The 19698-nt window shown below is 44.5% G+C and overlaps 1 protein-coding gene across 6 annotated transcripts in view; it reads right to left on the bottom strand.

Moving 5' to 3' along the window:
* Positions 1-19698, bottom strand: part of Pde8b (phosphodiesterase 8B) — a 263896-nt gene that overhangs the window by 116750 nt on the left and 127448 nt on the right. For 3 of the 6 annotated variants that reach the window (XM_023708079.1, XM_023708077.1, XM_023708081.1), the window contains exon 2: positions 1806-1862. In XM_023708079.1, coding sequence (XP_023563847.1) covers positions 1806-1862 — 57 coding nt within the window. Of the gene's footprint in view, positions 1-1805; positions 1866-19698 lie in introns of all 6 variants that reach the window. The other 3 variants (XM_023708078.1, XM_004647794.2, XM_023708080.1) reach the window with 1 other exon arrangement.

Raw genomic sequence — 19698 nt, 5'->3', positions numbered from 1 at the left:
TTTTCTGCTGGATGGTTAAGACCAAGATAAAGCAAGACCTATGCAACAAAAGTTGCAGCTTTTGGATCTGATAAGTGTTTCATGAACTTAGAGTTTGGTGAATGCAGAAGACAAAACAGATAGTAGTTTGTTTACACCAAATTAATTATGCATGTTCCTTATCCTGTTTTTAGCCCTCAATAAACGTGAGAGGGTTAGGTGGCTTGGGACTCAGTGAGTCCTTTGGCTATATTAATCTGGTCTTCGTGGTTTCTTTCTGCTCCCACTGATAATTTACAAGTAAGTATCCAAATATGTATCATAGGGACTAATTTTAGAAAAGAAAGGAAGGAGGCAAAAGAAATAAAGGGCTTAAGCAGTATCTGTATTATTTTGTTTGTTAAAAAAAGTTATCTAAAATAAATAGGGCATAATGCTAATATATGATAGAAGTGGATATGAGTGCACACGTGTACCTTCATGAATATTTGGAATACCTAACAACTTGGCAAATTACATCTTTAAAAGCATGAGACCTCCTTGTCACGAACACTCACTACCAGTGCAGCATAAGGCAAAATAAAAGCAAGATTAATCTAAAACTACACTCGTCACCCCCTCCAAGAAGTAGTCTGGAAATTGCTGTGGAAATACATTTCTGATATCAGCTCCCTTATTCAAAACTGTCACACAAAGTACGTGCCCTCAGGATGATTACTGGAAGTTTCCACTGGTTTGTGTTCTACACAAATAGTTGTGGTTCATGTTTATTTTTCTCTGCCTCTGTCTCTCTATCTCTCTCAGAAAAAGATAAACTTGCCTTCATGAATTTTGCCAAACTAAATCTCTTCTCTTTTTTCTTTTTCTTAGATTTGCTTTTCCTTTCCAAGTATCTATAAAGCACTGTCTTCTTTTGCCTTTTGCTCATAACTCCAACAGTGCATGTCCTTGGCTTGTCTTTCACTGTCACCTATACACTGGCTGCTTTGTCCTCATCTTGTAAGCATTTCATGTATCCAAGCATAGGGCAGGCTTCTAAGGTACTAGCAAAATACAGCTGTTACAAGGATAAGGCCCCCTTATTTAGGATAACGAGCTGATTTACATGCTGATGAGCACTGTAAAATGATTTCAACTCCTACAAAGCCCTTTGGTACCTGTTTTACTGATGAGGGCCCAGAAAGCTGGACACGGGCCAGGAAGATACAGCTGCTGTCACTGTTAGGATGAGCTCATCCTACAGGTAGCTGAGTCTTCTGTCCTGGGAGCCTGGTAACCTGTGGGTTACAGAACCCAAGAAGCTGCCTGGCTTAGGGTCACATGGGACAGGAAAAGGGAGCTTCTCATGGTTCTCAGCTTCTAAAACTTGACAGCCCTTTCCATGGCCAGGCCCTTGGTGCTGTTCTGCGCTACTCACAGAGCACTTTGAGAAAGGTGCTATTATCTCCACTCTGCAAACAGAACACTGGGACACAGGAGTGGAACTATGCATGCAATCTAACCCATCCGGCGGCAGCCCAGCCCAGCCACACTACTTCCCCCTTTTGTGGCTGCAGCAGGATGTAGGATAGGCTAGTTTTTTGGTGGAAGAATCGTTCTTCCTCACAATCTACCACATGTTCGCTGATTAGACATGCACTCAACATGCAGCGATCTTTAAGTCTTTGAGGAAAAAAAAAAGTAAGTTCCCAAATATGATGTCAATGAAAGCAAACATTTACAAATACATGTATATCTGCACTATGCATGGAAGGGCACGGACGGTTCTAGGTGTGTTGGAGCACACCCTCAGACACATGCCCCGACTGAGGCAGGATGAGGCGTACCTGAATGGGGTCCTGCGTCAGTCTCATGGGCCCGATGCGCACCTCTGAAGAAGACACCTGCTAAATAGAGGACAGCATGTGAGAAATGTCAAGTCACAAAGCACACAAACTGGCCAACCCCTCTCTACACAGCTCATGACGCTATATCACTTACAGACTCTAAATGGGAGGACCCAATCTACTGACCTGGAGACAAGTTACAAAATATCAGGTACAGTGTATCTTCATTTTACAAAAGAATACACACACACACACACACACGCATATATATATATATATATATATATATGCATATACAAAAAGTATATATTACTTGCCCTGGAAATATTTGGAAGGATCTAAGTGGTTAGAACTTGGGTTATTTTTACTTGATAGCCCAGATTTTTCCAATAAGCATATACTGTTCTATGGGAGAAAATAATGCAGTTCAATAACTATTTATCAAGCACCTACGATGCACTGGGTATACACTGGCACTGCTGCTAATCTAAAATCTCAGAAGGAAGTAAAAATGTGTAGCTCTCAATGCTGGATGTTAAAGCACATAATCGCTTAAGAGCTACTCCCATTTAGATTATTTTTCTTATCTTCGTATCTTAGTATAAGGCACAAACAGCTCATGCTCACCTATGTTTACCATGAAAGGCTACTCATGTCCGATGCACTTCCTGAACACCACACCAGGAGTCCCAAAGGCTGACCTCCGCACGTGGCTCCTGGCATGAGCCTGAGCTCCTGGGCGGTCCCTGGCCTACACCACCCAACTGCCTTTGGCGACAGGCAGAGCAAGTGTGTCTCTTTATTTTTAAGTGTTTTACCTGAATGTCTAATAGTGACCGTGGGGGGTCTCAGCCTCATCTCTCCAGATCTGGTTCTGTTTCTCCCACCAGGCCGCACTGGGCACTGCTACTTGGACACTTGTTCAGTACTGACACACTGACGTGGCCCTGCTCAGCCTGTGGTCTATGAGCATCAGAATTACTCAGGGCCAGAGCAGGAGTTAGCCATTTTAAAAACAAACAAACAAAACAAAACAAGCCACCAATTACATCTTGGAAGACACTAAACAACTTCCTTCTTTTTCCTCCCGCTGCACTGAACTCTGGAGCTCAGTTGAGAACCTCCCACACCCAGCCCACCATCCATCCACCACTGACTTCCATGTGGTGACCCTGACATGCTAGAAAGAAGAACTGAGGCTGAGGCCTGGGCTCCTCACAACCTGCCAGCAACAAACTCCAAGAGATCTCTACCTACAGCTCCTGCCCTGCACGCTGGGAAGGACAGCCTCCCTGACCACAATTTGTCTTGTCGTCTGGCCTGAGTCTTGAGCCTGTGAGTTAGGGACACTTCCTTCAGTGTTTCCCTGATGTGCTCAGCCTCGCTGATTGTGTGTGCGCCTCTCCTGTTCTTCCTTTCCCTAGCATATCCGTGTCCTGCAGGTGAGCATGCTGACACCAGTCGTTGCAAGTACTGGCTCCAGAACGATGGCACCAATAGCACAGGACACATCTGCCCACCCAACTGCGCTCCCAGGGCTGAGCTGGTGTTCAGAACCTTGTTAAAGAAATCTCTCATGATGAAAGAGTAAAGCCAGCTTGATTCAGGTGAGAGTAACTGGCAGCTGTGGCCATCTATCGCTGTCCTTGGCATCTGTCCTCTGCTCCCGGGAGACTCTCCAACAAAGCCACCTGCTCATGGTGCCTACAGCAACACTGGCTTCCTAAAGGAGTTGTCCCTGAGAAAATGAACAGAAGAAATACTAACTCAACAGAAATGTAACATGAGTGAGATGAAAACTGACTTGCTCTGGAAGGCTAAGAGACTGAGGCCAGACTCCTAAAAGACAGGCACAAGCTGTCCCAAAGCTAAGAACTTGCCCCGAATAGGGTGCTATCTGTGTCGCTCTGTAAGTACAGCGTTATGCACAAGACACAGTGAGAACAGATACTCTCCACCCCTCACCTCCCAACCCCAGTATCTAGGACTGCAGATCTCCACGAGCCGAAACTTCCCATGCATGGTGGACACAGGCGAGAAGGCCACCAACAGACAGTATGGCATTTTAAAGCCACACTCAAACTAGGAGACGCCATTTTCCTGCTGTCCTAGTTACTCTTTTCTCATTGTTGGGACAAATACCCAACAGCCAAAATGAAGGAAGGAAAGGTTTCTTTAGCTCACAGTTACTGGAGGTTTCAGTCCATATTCAGCTGGCTCCAAGGCAGAGTGGCACAAAACAGAAAGCACCTTTTCATGGTGGCGGCAAAGAGCATGAGTGTGAAAGGAGGAGCAGTAGTTCAGGCAGCTGGCTTCTCTTCCCTCCTTACATTGAAACGCAAATTACCAGCCCCAGGCAGGTATAGCATCCACCCCCACAATAATCAATCACAAACTCCAGAAGCCGTCCGAAGACTGCATGAGGCTTTGGGGGTACAACTATGCAAAAACCATAACACCTGCCTAAAGAGCAGAGACACCCGACAGCGTTCTCCACAGCCACCAGTTCTCATCCATGTCCTGCATGGTCACCTCGGCCTGCTCCAACCCTGCAGGCAGCCAAGCTGTGAGCTCTCCCAGCATCCAGCCCCTCCAATCTCCACTGTCCATCACCTGTATCCTGTGCCCCTCCCAGTGCCATCACTGCGCTTCTACCTCCGGTGTGGGTGCCTCAATTCACCTGCTCTGCTATCCTAACCCATACTTTGCTTTGTATCTCTTGGCTTGTTTTCTCCTTCTTGGTCTGTGCTCCAGGTCCTCTGACCTTGGCTTCTGTAACCAAAAGAGGTCAAGTGCCCCAGTAGGTCCCCAGCCCCTGCTCTGCCCTTGCTGGCTCTGGGGCTGTTTCAGAGGATGCTAACACCAGGTAGGCGCACAAATAGTAATGTGTCGGGCACTGTTTTTGACAAAGGATCCCCTCTGCCTGCACTTCAATTCCTCACAAGACCTGTGTGGCCAGGACAAGACTCTACTTCAGAGTGGACTTGAAGAACTACAGATGCACAGATCCACCATAAGTACCTGGTTCTGCCTCAGGAAGTGACTGTGCCAGCCATGGACAGAGGAACAACCCTGAGGTGGGGACATAGGCAACAGAATTCCATCACAGGGGAGGAGAGAGGATGGGACCGATGTCTGGAGCCACATACTTTCCAGCCACTCTGACCACACGTAGGCTTCCCCAGAAGCTGAAGAGGAAGGACTGCTAGCAGACAGTGCTGTTTTGACCATAAGACACCCCCCCACACACACATGCCCATCAGCAGGGTCATCAGTTCCCCCTCAGATAAGCTAGCTTCCTGAGGGCGGGGGCGGGGAGGAGTCCTATTTTGTAGCACTTGTTCATTTCCCTGGTGTAAATACTTTCACCATGGCTGATCTCAAGACAGCAACACATGCTGAAAACAAAAAAGATTCTTAGCTGTACGATTGGAGATACACCTTTTCACCCAGAGGTCTATGAGAGGCACATTCCCTCAGTCTGCATTGATCTGCAAATGCCTGACACCCACTTTTACTGGATAGTTTAGGTGGATATAGAAGATGGATATAGAATCTGGAAAGCCATTCTCTCTGAGTCTTTGATACCGAGAAAGAGGAGATAATTTTGGCTTGAGAAGTGGGCAGAGCAAGGAAGGCTTCACGAGGGGAGGCAGGATGGAAAGAATAAGAAGATGTGGAGACCAGGTTGGCAGGAGGACACTCCGGGCACATGGAGGGCAAAGATGCCTGTGAGAGAAGAGAAGTGTGTGTAAAAGCTGCAGCTCAGTGCACGCGAGGGAGGAGTGGGCGGGCTGGGGTCAGTCCTGGAGGTGCTGGGGAGAGCTCCCTTCAGCCATTAACTGCAGGGTACCGAGCAAAAGGTTAGTTAGATGTGTGACGAGAGAATCTAACATTGGATTTTTTGTTTATTCTGACAGCTCATTCAGAGTAAACCAGAACAGAAATTTAGCAAAAACAAAGCAAACATAGAAACTCCCACCAGCATGGATGGCAACAATGAAAAGCAAGTGGGGAAATATATTGCTATGATGGAGGCAAATTAAATATCACAGGAACAAAGAGCCCAGGTCTTCAACAGAGAGGGAACACCAAGAGGTGGCCCAGCAGGGCCAGGCCACACAGAGGAGAGAGACAAAAGCAGGAGGGGAAGCAAGGTGGTACAGGCTGGTCAACTCGCCTGTCACAGTGCCACGTTCTCTAGAGGTGACTGTCATGGCTCGTGGTAATTTCCACTTCAGGAATCTTATTAAGATTGAGATTTCTTAAGGACACTGATGCTTTTTTTCTTCTTTATCAGTACAGATGCTGGTGGAACCTGCAGTCTTTGCATTGAGTCTCATCTTCGGTTCTTTAATTTTTTTTTTTTTTTGAAATATAGTTTTTTAAAGTCACTAAATTGCCCAGAATGGGGCTTAAACTTGTGATTCTCCTGACTCAGCCTCCCAGAGCACAGGAGGTGCCATCACACCCAGCTCGCCTCTGTCTTTTTCAGTCTTATTTCTAGTCCTGGAAGGTGCTCAGGGAATGCCTGTAAAACTGGGTAAGCTGCCCAACATGATAGAGATTTCAGAGTCGGAGACAGCATCCTTTCTGATTCACAAGGCCCTGCTCTTTCACCGCGCTCCAGAATTTGGAGCATTACTGTAGTACCTCAGTCCAAGAACTTAATTCTTTCCACAACTGTGGTCATAAACCAAACTGGACGACAACTGAGTCAAATTTCCCCATAAGGTTAACACTGAACCTAACCACTAATTTTGATTCAGGTCTTGTCCAGTACTGTTTGCGACCAGATTCCTGGAAAGAAGTCTATGAACTGAGGTACCACTGGGATTCTAACAGGACCACACACCTTCTGGATAAGGCTTTCTGGACACTGTCCTGACTCTGAAAAACAGACACTCCAGTACCTGGTGACCCCTGCTCAGGCCCTTGTGGTGTCAATAGGCCTATCAGCAGCACCAAAAGGAGGCATGAGTGTGTGTGGGTGTGCATGGGTGTGCAGGTACGCATGTCTCTCGTGGGGCTGGGGTTTCCAGAATTGCCACTTCTGAACTTCCAGCTCAGAGCCCAAATACTCCCCCACTTCGGCAACTCCTCCTTCAGCAATTGTTTCCTCCTGCCATCTGCAGTACCAAGTATTCACACATGGGGACACTGAGGTTCACACGCATGTGGATACACATGCGGCTTGGGAAGAACCTGTTCACCTTGAGACAGGTGCTATGGTGAAGATCATGTTTTCACTCTGAAAAGGGACCTTATGGGCGTGGGAACAGACATATAGATGCCTTTTATCCACTCTGCCTGCTGCCCTTTTGCCTCTGGTTTTAAAATAGCATTTAATTGCCTCAAGATATCCCCTGGCCACTCTCCACACTCAGACAGCATGGTTTGGTATTCTTCTGAGCTCTAAGGCTGCATTTGGCATTTTCCTTTGCAATGGGCCCCATCTGCCCTGTGTCCAGCCAGAAAGGGTGGCAATGAAGCCAATGGCGGCCCCCTGTCAAGCTCACAGCCTAACCCAGGCACTGAACCAGTGTCATTGCAGACAGCAGCTATGCTCACACTCTCCAGTGCCTCTTGTCCCCTGGGTCATGGCCCACTTCAACTCCTGGCAAGTGTGCACCCCAGATCCTTCGGGGCCAAACAGGGCACTGGGTGCTCACACCTCCCTCACCCCCCACTTCCGTATCTGCTCCAAGCATCGCTATCTAGGCATCCTTAAAAATACCTGGGGGTCTTTCAAATTTCATCGGTGCCGGAGCTGACGCTGCAACAAGAGAATGAGGATCTCCAAGGATGGGATCTGCCTGCCTCAGCCGTCTAGCACACTGCTGTTGTCACTGGGACCCACTCTAGGCATCAGCCTTTTAAAATCAGGGACTGAGGGGCTGGTGAGATGGCTCAGTGGTCTAAAGCACCTACTTAGAACAAGCTAAGCTAAGCAAAGCACAGGGACCACGGTTCAATCCCCCAGCACCACATGCCAGCCAGCCCCGCCCCCTGGTGGGCAGAGCTGGCCACACACACACACACACACACACACATAAAAAAAAAAAAAAAAAAAAAAAAAAATAAAATCAGGGACTGAGAGCACCACTCTCTGTGGAGCAAACGTGTCCGTGACTCGCATCAGTCCTGCCCCTCACGGCCCCGCCCACTACTCGGCAGTGCCCAAGGGGTGCGCCTGTGGGAAAGCCACTGAGGCCCGTGGACTCTGCTACACCCACAGGCACCCAGAAGCCTGCCAAAGACAGAAGACCAGCAACTGGGCTGGAGGAAGAGCATTTCACATTGGGTGAACATGCTGCAAAACAGTATCTGCTAGTCAAAGTCAGAAAGAACTTCTTGTGCGGGCTACTTTGGGTTATACACATACAAGTGGAAGTTGAGTCAGAGTCACAAGATATAGTCGGTGACAGTCTGTTTCATGTCTTGCTGTTGCATTAATTTGGCTGCATATTTTGTCACATAAACATAAATATATAAATATCTGGTCATCAAAAGATAAGATTAATCCACTGGACTTTATAACTTCTATTCATTAAAACAAAAATCAAATGATAGTTTAATACAAGAAACAAAAGATCTTACAGAGAAGGCCAATCTAAACTATAGAAAAGATGTATTTTAGTAACCAGCACATAAAATAATAAAACTTAAAATATCAATACAAAAAAAAAAAAACAAGGAGAAAGTTAGACAAAAAGTATGAAATTTACAAGAGAGAAGTACAAAGAGGTGCTAGTAATCCCAGGACCCTGAAGGCTGAGGTAGAAGGATCACAAGTTGGAACCCAGCCTGGGAAATTCAGTGATTTAGCAAGACCCTGACTCAAAATAATGATATAAAAGGCTTGGGATACAGCACAGTATGAAGGCTCTGGGTTCAATTAAAAATAAAAAGAGGTGCTGTTGGTAATCAACCAAAAGAAAAACTCAAAATTTTAATGTGATACTATGTTCCACTCAAACATTTTAAAAATCAACAGGAGGCAGAGTTATGAAGGCAAACTGTACATATAGCATCCTGCGGGGAGGTGACACAGCAGGGCATCAACTGCATCATGAATGTATAGTTTTGAAGGAGTAGTGAAGTGAATACTCCAACTAGGAGTCATTGTTTATTGAATTATAATTTATCTTTTTTATTTTTTGCTGGCTCAGCCAGGGCTGGAGTGGCATATGGTGCAGGGGACCAGACTGCAGTCCTCTGTGCCTGCCTCAGTTTGTCTAAGCAGGTACTTTAGATCACTGAGCTATCTCGCTGGCCGCTATAATTTAAGTATTGAAAAAAAAAACCCTTAAAATATATTTAATTTTATTGGAAAAGTCTATTTTCTCTTTCAGGATTAATATTAATTGACCAGTTAAGACTATATATTGTTTTCTAGTAAAGCCTCTATTTGATAAAATAAGATGCTATATTTAAACATATATACAATACAGACAGAATTTCTCTGAACCCTAGTAAAATAAAATCCTTGAAAGCTGGGCTGAAGCTATGGTATTCCAAAGCTCTGGGAAGCTGAGGCAGGAAGAAGACCACAAGTGTAAGCCCAACCTAGACAATTCAACAACTTAGTGAGACCCTGCCTCAAAATAACAAAACAAACAAATAAAAGTCAGGGGTATTGTCCAGTGTGAAGGTTCTAGATTCAATCCTCAGAATCCTCTGGGGGGAAAAAAATGTTAGCCTATTAGTTCCTTGCTCAAACCCAGCAACTATGCCATGCCTCTGTAAGACAAGAGGGCAGACATGCTTCCCAGGGACACCATCTTCTGAAAAGGGCCTCCAGCCCACCAGTGCAGGACCCCTCTTCTGGCTAAAGGGTTCCAAGCTTCCCCAAGAGAAGGGTGAGCAGCTTCCCCAAGCTGGGGGCCAAGGCGTAGCCCAGGCCTCCCCATTGGGAAGGCCTTGCCTTGTCCATGTCAGACCTTGGTGTGCTCTAGAGTGGCCTGCAGACTGGGCACAAACAGACCAGAAGGGTTTGAAAACATGGACATAGGCTGTGAAACATCTGGCTGAGAAAGAGGAAGCTGGAGAGGTAGCGTGAGCTGGGAGCAAAGAGGCACCGGTTCACCCAGAGGTAAGGGCTGGCAATGAGGGAGGGAACTCAGCCCACCCAGGTCCACCCATCATGGATGAGCCTGAAACCTATACCTCACTCTGGCCCCCATGCCTCCCCTGTCCTCTCACTGCAGGGACAAGGTGCTCTTCCGGTGAAGTGCCCTACAGGGCTTGGGGAGGAGAGGGGCTGTGTCTCACCCCACTTGAAAACCGGGAGGAAAGAGAGAGGCTACCTTCTTGTTAGCTCTGAAGTGGAAACTTGAACAAAAGACTTGCAGATGGCCCTCAGGTCCACACAAAATATGGCGGCAGGGGGTGGGGGGTGTAACCTGAAGAAGCCAAGGCCCTGTAAGTACTAGGTGAGAGAGAGAAATTATTTATACAGCATGATCATGTCATCTGCAGCCATGAGAAAACATTTCGGTCTATAATGCATTGAAATGAAAGGAAAACATGGTCTTGACCAGTGGTGCATGACAAACCTGTGTGGCACATGTGCTGTGGTGGGCACACAATCCAAGTCACCCCAGCAGCCAAACATCAGATATTCAGGTTTAATTGCAATGCCGGCACTTTGCAGCAATTAAGTGGGTTTTAGGTTGTACTTTGGGCACTCGGCCTCTAAAAGGCCCAACATCACTGCCCTAAACTCAACTCCGCTAGAAGCACAGGCCAAGGGTTCCACAGGAAGTTCACTGCAGAGGGGAAAAGGCCCAAGGGCACTCTGACCTGAGATCCTGTCCAAAGGCTTTCCACCTCACACAAGCTTGGGTAAATATAACAACTCAATCCCAGTATCACTAGCCTGAGTGTGAAAACATAGCACGGTACTCAGATCCAAAGATCAAACCCAGGGTCTGACTGGGACAGCAGAGGGATGTGAAGGCAATGGCAAAAAGGTGACATCTTTCAACTGACTTCCTTCCTTTGATTAGGGACCCTATTGCTAATAGGCACTGCTGAATGACTCCAAGCATGCAAAATTACATTGTGGAACAGGAAGCAGGCAAAACAGGCCACTTCTGATGATTCAGGGGCAGTAACCCAGGGGTAGAAGAATCCGAGCACTCACTGCTGGTCCTCAATGTTCAATTTGCCATGTACCTGCTTACACTTCCCTTTCCTCCTGAACATTAAATAAGGGGGAAGATGCGGAGGGTGATTTCAAATCAGTCAATTCTGCTCCGTGATCAGCAGATCTGGTAAATAACTTTGATGGGCAAGGAAACAAACCATGTGCTAAAAATGAGTTTTAGAGATTTCCTGTGGATTTCAATTAGCCATGTTGCTTGTCCTCAATTTTACCACGATAAACCAGGGCTGCCTTAAAGTGAAAGATGTTCGCTGCTGGGGTTCTCCTGTGAGCCACCCTAGTGGACTTTTAGCCACATCCGGTGCCCCAAGAATTCCACCACGCTCATTTCTGACTCCAGCAGCCCTCACAGCTGAGTCTAGATGTCTCCCTAAAGCTTCATGGAGTCAGTGGCAGGGCTTCTTAGAGGAGGCTGGACCTCAAGCATGTGATGTTAGAATCAAGGGTGTATGATGTTCTACTCTAGATAACATATAAGGTACACAAACAACCTCCTGGGTTGTTTGTTGCTTGCTTGCTGTCTTCTGCCTGTCCTGTTTGCCATAGGTTGTTTCTCCTCCATAATGGCCCTGGGCCACCATACCTTGAAACCAGCCAACTATTAATTGAAGCCTCTATAAGCTGTGAGCTAAATAAACCTTTCCTTGGGACTGGGGAGATAGCTCAGTGGAATAAGTGCTTGTCTGGCAAGCACAAGGTACTGAGTTTGATCCCTGGTACCACCAAAAAATAAAAATGAGTAAATAAATCTTTCTTTCCATAACTTGTGGCTACTGGGCTTTTATATTAACAACAAGGAAAGTAACAAGGCCATCTTACAATGGGATGAACAGTGACCTTTGGTCACAGTGCCCATGGGTCACACAATCCTCAAGGACAGCAAGTGTGTGTTGGACCCTGACTCCCTCTGAAAACCTAATCTTACTGAAATGAATCCCATTAAAAAGTTACCCATGTGGCATCATCCACAAAAGGCAAATGCCGCTTCTTTTGAAAATAAATTTTATCCAGGCGTGGTGTTCCATAGATCTAATCCCAGCACTGGGAGGCTGAAGTAGGAGGATTGCTCCAAGATCTGGGACAGCCTGGGCTACAAAGTGAGTTTAAAGCCAGCCTGAACTACACAGTGAAACCCTGTCTCAAAAAGAGACAAATTTTTTTAAAATTAAAATTAAAAAAGAAAACATTTTACTTGGTCAAAATGTTATTTCTGATAGTTATTCATAAAAAAGCACTGTTCACATCTTAAAAGTATAAAACTTGAGCAAAAATTGACACTTGAACATTTTTAGAAGCATAGCAAGGCTTCTCTTGCAAAGGTCCCTGAGGATTCCGGCCCAGCCTCTGTCCTCTTTGAGCTAATATGTGCAGAAGAGGGGCCCCATCCACCTTGTCTCTCTGAGGCCAGTGACACCATGTCCGTGCTCTCACTTCACCACTTTTAAGATATAAGAGGAGGGACTGGATGGAGGAGGGCACATGGCTTCTGGTCAGGGCTCCACGCTGAAGGATCCCAGGGTGATACCTGGCTAGTCTGAAGGGAGACACAACAAATGTGTTCACGGTGGAAAAAATATACAAACCTTCTAAAACACAGGGAAAAGTTAAGTGTCATCTCAAAAAAACATTTCATGTTCAACAAAAGTACATCTGAAAATGGTTCAAGTTCAGTCTGTCACATTTGGATCTACTGACACCTCTCTGGAGACCAGGCTGGCTCCCGTGCTTTTATTTTTTTATTATTTTTAAAAATTAATTTTATTGAGAAACAGCAATGAGACAGTTTCAAAACAAATTAGTAGGCCAGTTTCAATAAGTAATACATTGAATATTGTTGTCTTCATAGTAGTTATTCATAGTACAAGATGCAGACATGATATCCTGTCCAAACACTATGAGAAAAAGGAATATCAGTGGCTCCCTTTTGTCCCCAATCCAAAGCTTTCCCCCTTGCTCATTCTGATGAGCATGGCTTCTCAGCTGTTTTCTACCTGTGGCATTAAAATGCCTTCATCAGAGAGAGCACAGCTCTGAGCCGGCTCCAGGCCTTGATCCTGCTCACGCATGGGGAAGCCCAGCTCCTCACTTGTCCATCAGGTGCAGAGAGTATGTTCAACAAAAGTACAGGGCTCCTTCCTCAGGCAGGTGGGGACCCCTGAGTGCAGGAGGCCTTCCCTCTACTCACCTGCAACTCTCACCCCCCAACATTCCCACAATACTGTAGGAGGGGCAGATGGTCACTCTGCTAAGAAACCTGGGCTTCTCTAGGTGGATGAAGGTGTAGTGCTGCTGGGTTTGTGATCAGCTGGGTGACCACTTCTGGTAGATGTATGGACAAACTAAAGGAGCCAGGGTTTGGGGCAGAGATCAGAAAGGAGCCACTGTCCTAACACATGTTGTGTTTCTCAAAGTGTGGGACCTGCAGCGTGTGCACCACCTGGGCCTTAGTGATGGAGACCCTCAGGCCCCACTCCAGATGTGGTGAATGAAAAGCTCTAGTGGCAGACCCAGCAATGTGCAATGAGTGTTGCTTCAGGTGACAGTGACACTGGTGTGTGAGAACCAAGGGTGTAGGGAAGAGATTACCAACATCCACACTAGTAGCAGGCAGCTTAGCAGAAAGAAAGGGATGAGTTAGACAAGCAGGGAAGTACAGAGAAAAATCAACATTCAAGCTGCAGTGATGTGGGGGGCAACCAAGAGGATCAGAGGTAAAGTAGGTTACAGCAGCTGATAAGCGGAGTGCTGGGTATGCTTTCTCTGAGATCCTCTGGGCTACCCAGAAGCAGTTAGTGTGATGTTCAGGGAGAACAACACCTACATGGAAAAGAGGCAAGTCCAACCCTGCCTTCACTCAGAAGAGACCACCATCAGAGCACTGAGGCTAAGCAGAGAAGCCCACCAGAGAGCTGGAAGAAGGAAAATAAGAGGAAAAGGAAAACAAGCTATCTTAGCCACCTCCCCATTGCTAGGACCAAGCACCCACAACTTCAGGCAGAGGTTTGTTTTGAATTATGGTTCCAGCCCTGGGCCTGCAGCTGCTGGCCAGCACTGGCTCGGAAGGGCGTGGTGGAGGAAAGCTGCTCAGGAACCCACGGAGCAGAGAGAGAAAAGAAGAGTCAGGAAGAGAATCCACCCTTCAGGTCCCCCTTGGTGACACCTCTAACCATGGCCCACCGCCTAACAGTACGCTCAGCTACTGAGCCTATCGGAGCACCAACCCAGCAGAGTACAGCCATGCAGACCCTGTGGTCCAGGTACCTTTCAACACATGGGTGGGGGCATTTTAGAGCTAAACTGTGACTGGTTGACCTGTTGCTGTCACAATATCTATGCTGATTGTGTCCCTTGCTCAGAGTATCTATTTCCTAACTTGCCACAATCAGTGAGTGAATATGTGACCATTTCGAAAGCGTCATCAATGCGCATTTAAAATGTCTTATACAGACCTCTTCCCCTATATTTATGTTGTCCTCCCTTGTCCTAGGCTCCCTGCCATCTACTTGGGGACACAGGAATATATACCAAGATGGCTAAGGATTGATTACCTTGCTCCAGGAACTGGTTAGGGAGAATCATGTGACGTAGGTTGGTCCAATATGCTTTGTTCAGGACTGTATCACAATGCTGAGGAAAACCTTCTTTAAAAATTCTCAGAAGAAAACATGTAGCCAGGCCTTTGCACATAATGTATCGTCACCAGGTGAGAATGGAAGCAACACCTGCCTGCTGCCACACAAACTAAAGAATAGCTCAATCTGCTGCTGAACCCAGGCTCTCTACCTCTGGACCTTGTAACCTCACACATTCTTTTGCTTCCCCAGACTACCTGGGTACCAGCAAGGCAAACAGAGAAAACAGAATGAGGCTTTCTCCTGGTGGGGAACCAACACTGAAAAGATGCCATGTCTTCCCTCAGTCGAACTGTGTGCTAATACTGTAAATATCCTGGCAGAACTGTTTGTTGTTGTTTTTTTTTTTTTTTTTTTTTTTTTTTTTTTTTTTTTTTGCTTTTAAAGTTTTAACAGACCCATGGTTATACACATCCATGGGGTGGAGTGTGATATTTCAACACATGTACACAATGCATGTGTGATGATGATCAGATCCAGCTAATGGGCATATCCATCTCCCATGGGGTGGAGTGTGATATTTCAACACATGTACACAATGCATGTGTGATGATGATCAGATCCAGCTAATGGGCATATCCATCTCCTGAACATTTATAATCTTTTTATGCTGGGAATATTCAACACACTCTATTGTCTATTTTGAAATATGCAATTGATTGTCAGCCACAGTTAAGCATCTATACTACAGGATGTTCGATGGCACTCCTTCAATTCGACCACTCCAGCAGCTGTTAGCTACACTCCTCTCTCCGTCTCACACCCTCCCCAGCACCCCTCCAAATATTTCTAGAATGCCACATCTTAGCTTCCACACATAAGTGAGAACATGCAGTATTTGTCTGGGTTCAGACAAACGAACTTATTTCATTTACTATAATGTCTGCTAGGTCTACTGCATGTCCTTGCACAACTTTTGAACTTATGAGATGATTCTGAAATCCTTTTAGAAGAATGAATGCTAACAACTAGAAGGAAGAACAATGGATATTTCACTCTGCCAGATGTAACAATGTTCTCAAAGATAAAACATCCAAACAGTGTGGTTCTGGCAAACAAATTAATAAACAATAACAGAAACTTAGGTTGTCCAATTTATACATAGAGGACATATTATGATACATAAGACTTTAGTAAATAATGAATGTGTCATTTCCTTCATACGGGGAAGAAGAAGATAATTCACCGATAATGGTGAGATAATTGATGACATGGAGAACAATCAAGTCAGCTTCATGTATAATGACATCTGCCCCAAATATTTCCAGATAGATTAAAATTTTTAATGGGAAAAATTCATGAAAATACTGAAAAAACATCAATACTTGGAACCTTCAGGCTTTTGCTAAAATAACATCAAAAACATAAACCTTAAAGGCGGAGATAACTAGAGTTTTACTATTAAAAACATTAAAAGTGCCCTAAATATTAAAATACAAAATAATCTCAGAAAGATATTAACAAAATATGACAGCAATAGTATCAGTATAGTTATTAGAATGTTTTAAAGTTCTAATAAAACAATTGAAAAAGACAAGACCCCAGTTAAAAATAGGTCAGGAAAAGGACAGACAATTCAGAAATAAATACACAAACAGGCTACAAAAACTGCACAGTTTCTCTGGCGATCTAAATACGCGAATCAAAACAACTAGATTCTACTTCCTGCTCGTTAACTTCAAAAGACTTCTACACTGCTATCCACTGGTGAAGGTGCACACACAGGGCCCTCAGCGTTCTTCCTTAGCTTGCCCCACAGGCCTTCCTGCAGGGTACTGAAATAGACCGAGTACCGCAGTGCATCTGCGCCTCTGAATTGCTGTTCCTTTCCTTTTGTGAATACATTTACCACGGTATTCATCACGTAATAATTTAATCACCATAACCACAAACTATTGGAGAGCAGGAGAACCTTAGCAGATGCACAGCCATCTAACCACAATCAATAAAAGAGCCAGCAATGGGAACCAATAAGGGATCAGCTATGACAAGTTGCATCCCTGCGTCACTTGCCCAGATCTGTGTGCTACAGTCAACACTCAGATATTTGATAAATGGGCGTTTAATTGAATACATCATTAAAAAGCTGAAAAAGCCCTTGGTAAATGGAAGATTATTTTGCTCCTTGGCATAAAATGCAGGCTGCTGGACAACTAAAGTTGCCAACGTTGGTATTTGGTAAAAGGTTTTTAATATAAGGCCAAACTGGAATCCTTTCCCCCATCAGTAGCTAAGGCACAACACTTGCCCCTTGGAAAAGCAGATGTCGAATCTGGATTACTCAGAGATGTACCCTGGACCAGCAGGCAGTAGAGAAATGAGAGATATTAGGATGATGGTCTCTCATTCATCCATTTAGAAAATCCTTACTGAACCCTTGGTGAGCAAGAAATGCAACAGGTGCCAAACATTCTGTTACCTCATCTGGCAGATTGGGGCCTCACAGCATAAGCTCTTTCTTTACTCTGTGGCAAAATGTGATCTTAGAACATCTGACTTGCTCACTGGAAACACAAACGGTAACTTCTAGATTAGCTGACTTCACCCCTCTCCCCCAATATCACAGAAAATCATCATTTTATATCCTGACTTTATTACAAGAGGCTCTTGCAGACACTAACTTCATGGCAAAGGATGGTTTGCAATAATGAGAACTGGAAGGTTCCCAAATGGTCTTCTTGTCCAACTTCTCATTTTACTGATGGTAAAGGCTCAGGACAGAGCAAGCAGTGGGGTACATGTGAAGTTGCTGCAAGCTGGGTCAGGGATTCTTCCACCCTGCCCTCTCTTCCCTTCTGGTAGCTGCCAAAATGCTTTTCCTCCAAAACCAGAAGCACATCATAGAATATCTTCAAGCCTTGCAAAGACTGGCTGTGGTGTGCACGTCTCCTTCAAGGCTACTGGCTATTCTGAAAGCAGCAGCCAAGAGGCTGAGCAGAGCTCCAGTCCCCTCACAGTGACAGAAGTACAAAGCTGGGACCGTGGCTCATCCCAGGCGAGGGACATGTGAAATGTGTACAAGCAACAGTAAGATATCTGGAGAAATACGTTATCATCTTGACTATGAAATTATTTTTCTAAAATTGCTCAAATTCAATACCCAACACTCAGTTAAAACACATGCATATGAAAAACTGACCAAAAGCCATTAATAAAAAATTAAGTAGAAGATTTAGATAAGGGGACGCCATACATAGACTTTAACTATGGTTAACATAATCAAAGAATTAACAAAAGATATAAAATGTTTGTAAAAAAAAAAGATACCTAAAAACTATTAAAAGTTCATCTGCATTTAATATATGACAGTTTAAAAAATCAATCACTAAATGGGTAGGCTTATAAAGACATTATGAGAATTGAGGAAGGGGAATTGATGTCAGCAAAAAAGATACACAGGAACAAAAGGATGCATTCTTAGTTACTTTTCTTGCTGCTGAGGTAAAATACCCACCACCCACAAGTTCAAGGAGGAAAGGTTTATTTAGCTCATTGTCTGATTTAGTCCATAATTGGCTGGCTCCAAGGCAGGGTAGCTTCACAGAGAAGAAACAGTTAAGGGCAGGCAGAAGACAGAAAAACAAGCACACAAGAGGCGTTAGCAGCTTCTTTCTGCCCCTTTAATATTCTATCTAGGCTACTGGTATTAGGGCGATGGCAAGCCAGTCAGAGGACTGATTCAGTAACCTCCCATCCTTCATCCTAGCACTCTTAATCCTAGCCTTGTGCCATGGATCAGTCACACACTACACTGGGCCACCACCTGTGACTGCATGAAGCTTTAAGGGAACATTTAGACACAAGCCGTGACAGATGAGCAATATAAGAAGAAAGACAAGAGGCATTTACGACACAGAAAAAAAGATACTGTACACATGCAATTTCAGTCCTTGGGGAATTACAGTCAGAAGGGCAGAAATAATATTTGAAGAGGAAACAGCAAGTCATATTCCAATATTGAAGAAATAAACCAAACCATAAAGTCAGGAAGCACAATGAACTCTCAGAAGAAGGAACACAAAGAAACAGTACCTAAGTGCATCATAGAAAACCACTGAAAGCAAAACACAAGCCAGGACGCTTAAATATATCTAAGGACAGGATCATGTTATTCTGAAGGAGCAATGCAGTAAAACCTCACTTTGCAAGCTTAATTCTTTCCATGATTCTGTTCACAGAAACCGAAACTGTGGAATGAATTCTTGACCAAAAACATCATGAACTGAGCTATACTGTAGTAAGACTGACTGCTGACTTCTTAACAAAAATAATGGGAGGCATGACACAACTAAATGTCATTTTCAAGGTGCCAAAATAAAATAAAGGCCAACCCGGAACTCTATATTTATTAAAAATATACTCAACAGATAAAAAAATTTAAAATTTCAGACAAACAAACTGAGCTTGTCACTTAGAGAGTATTCCTAAACAAATATTAAAAGGAGATCTTTACTTAGAAAGCAAGTGATCTCAGCTACAGGCTCACAGATGAAAAGTCATGAAGGTCCTTGGGAAAAGGACAATTTGCAAATAAACTTAAATGAATACTGAATGTAGAAAACAATGGTAATATTTTCTATAATTTAAAAATACATGGAATTAACTCAGAAGATTATCAATAGCTACTTTGAGAATTTTTACAGAATAGAGGACACAGAAAAAATGAAAAGTGTCCTAGAAAGGTACAAATTACCAAAGCTGAATTGACAAGATATAACCACTCTCAAAGCCCAATAACAGACAATGAAATATGAGATGTAATAAAAAAACTACCAACAAAGAAAAGTACAGGCCTGGATGGATTCACAACTGAATTCTACAAGAAATTTACAGAAGATGTAGTCTCTATACACTTCAAACTTTTCTATGAAATAGAAAAGGAAGCAATCCTCCCAAAATCATTCCTGGAGGCAAGTATTATACTGATACCAAAACCAGGGAAAGACGCAACTAAGAAAGAGAACTACAGGCCGGTCTCCCTCATGAATATAGATGCCAAAATCCTCAATAAAATCCTAGCAAATAGAATACAGCAAATCATCAAGAAGATCATACACCATGACCAGGTAGGATTTATCCCAGGGATGCAAGG

This window comes from Octodon degus, unplaced genomic scaffold (genome assembly GCF_000260255.1).
Source record: "Octodon degus isolate 3935 unplaced genomic scaffold, OctDeg1.0 scaffold00328, whole genome shotgun sequence".
NCBI lineage: Eukaryota > Metazoa > Chordata > Mammalia > Rodentia > Octodontidae > Octodon > Octodon degus.
The sequence above is the reverse complement of the archived record's forward strand: the minus strand, read 5'-3'. Positions and strand labels throughout refer to the sequence as shown.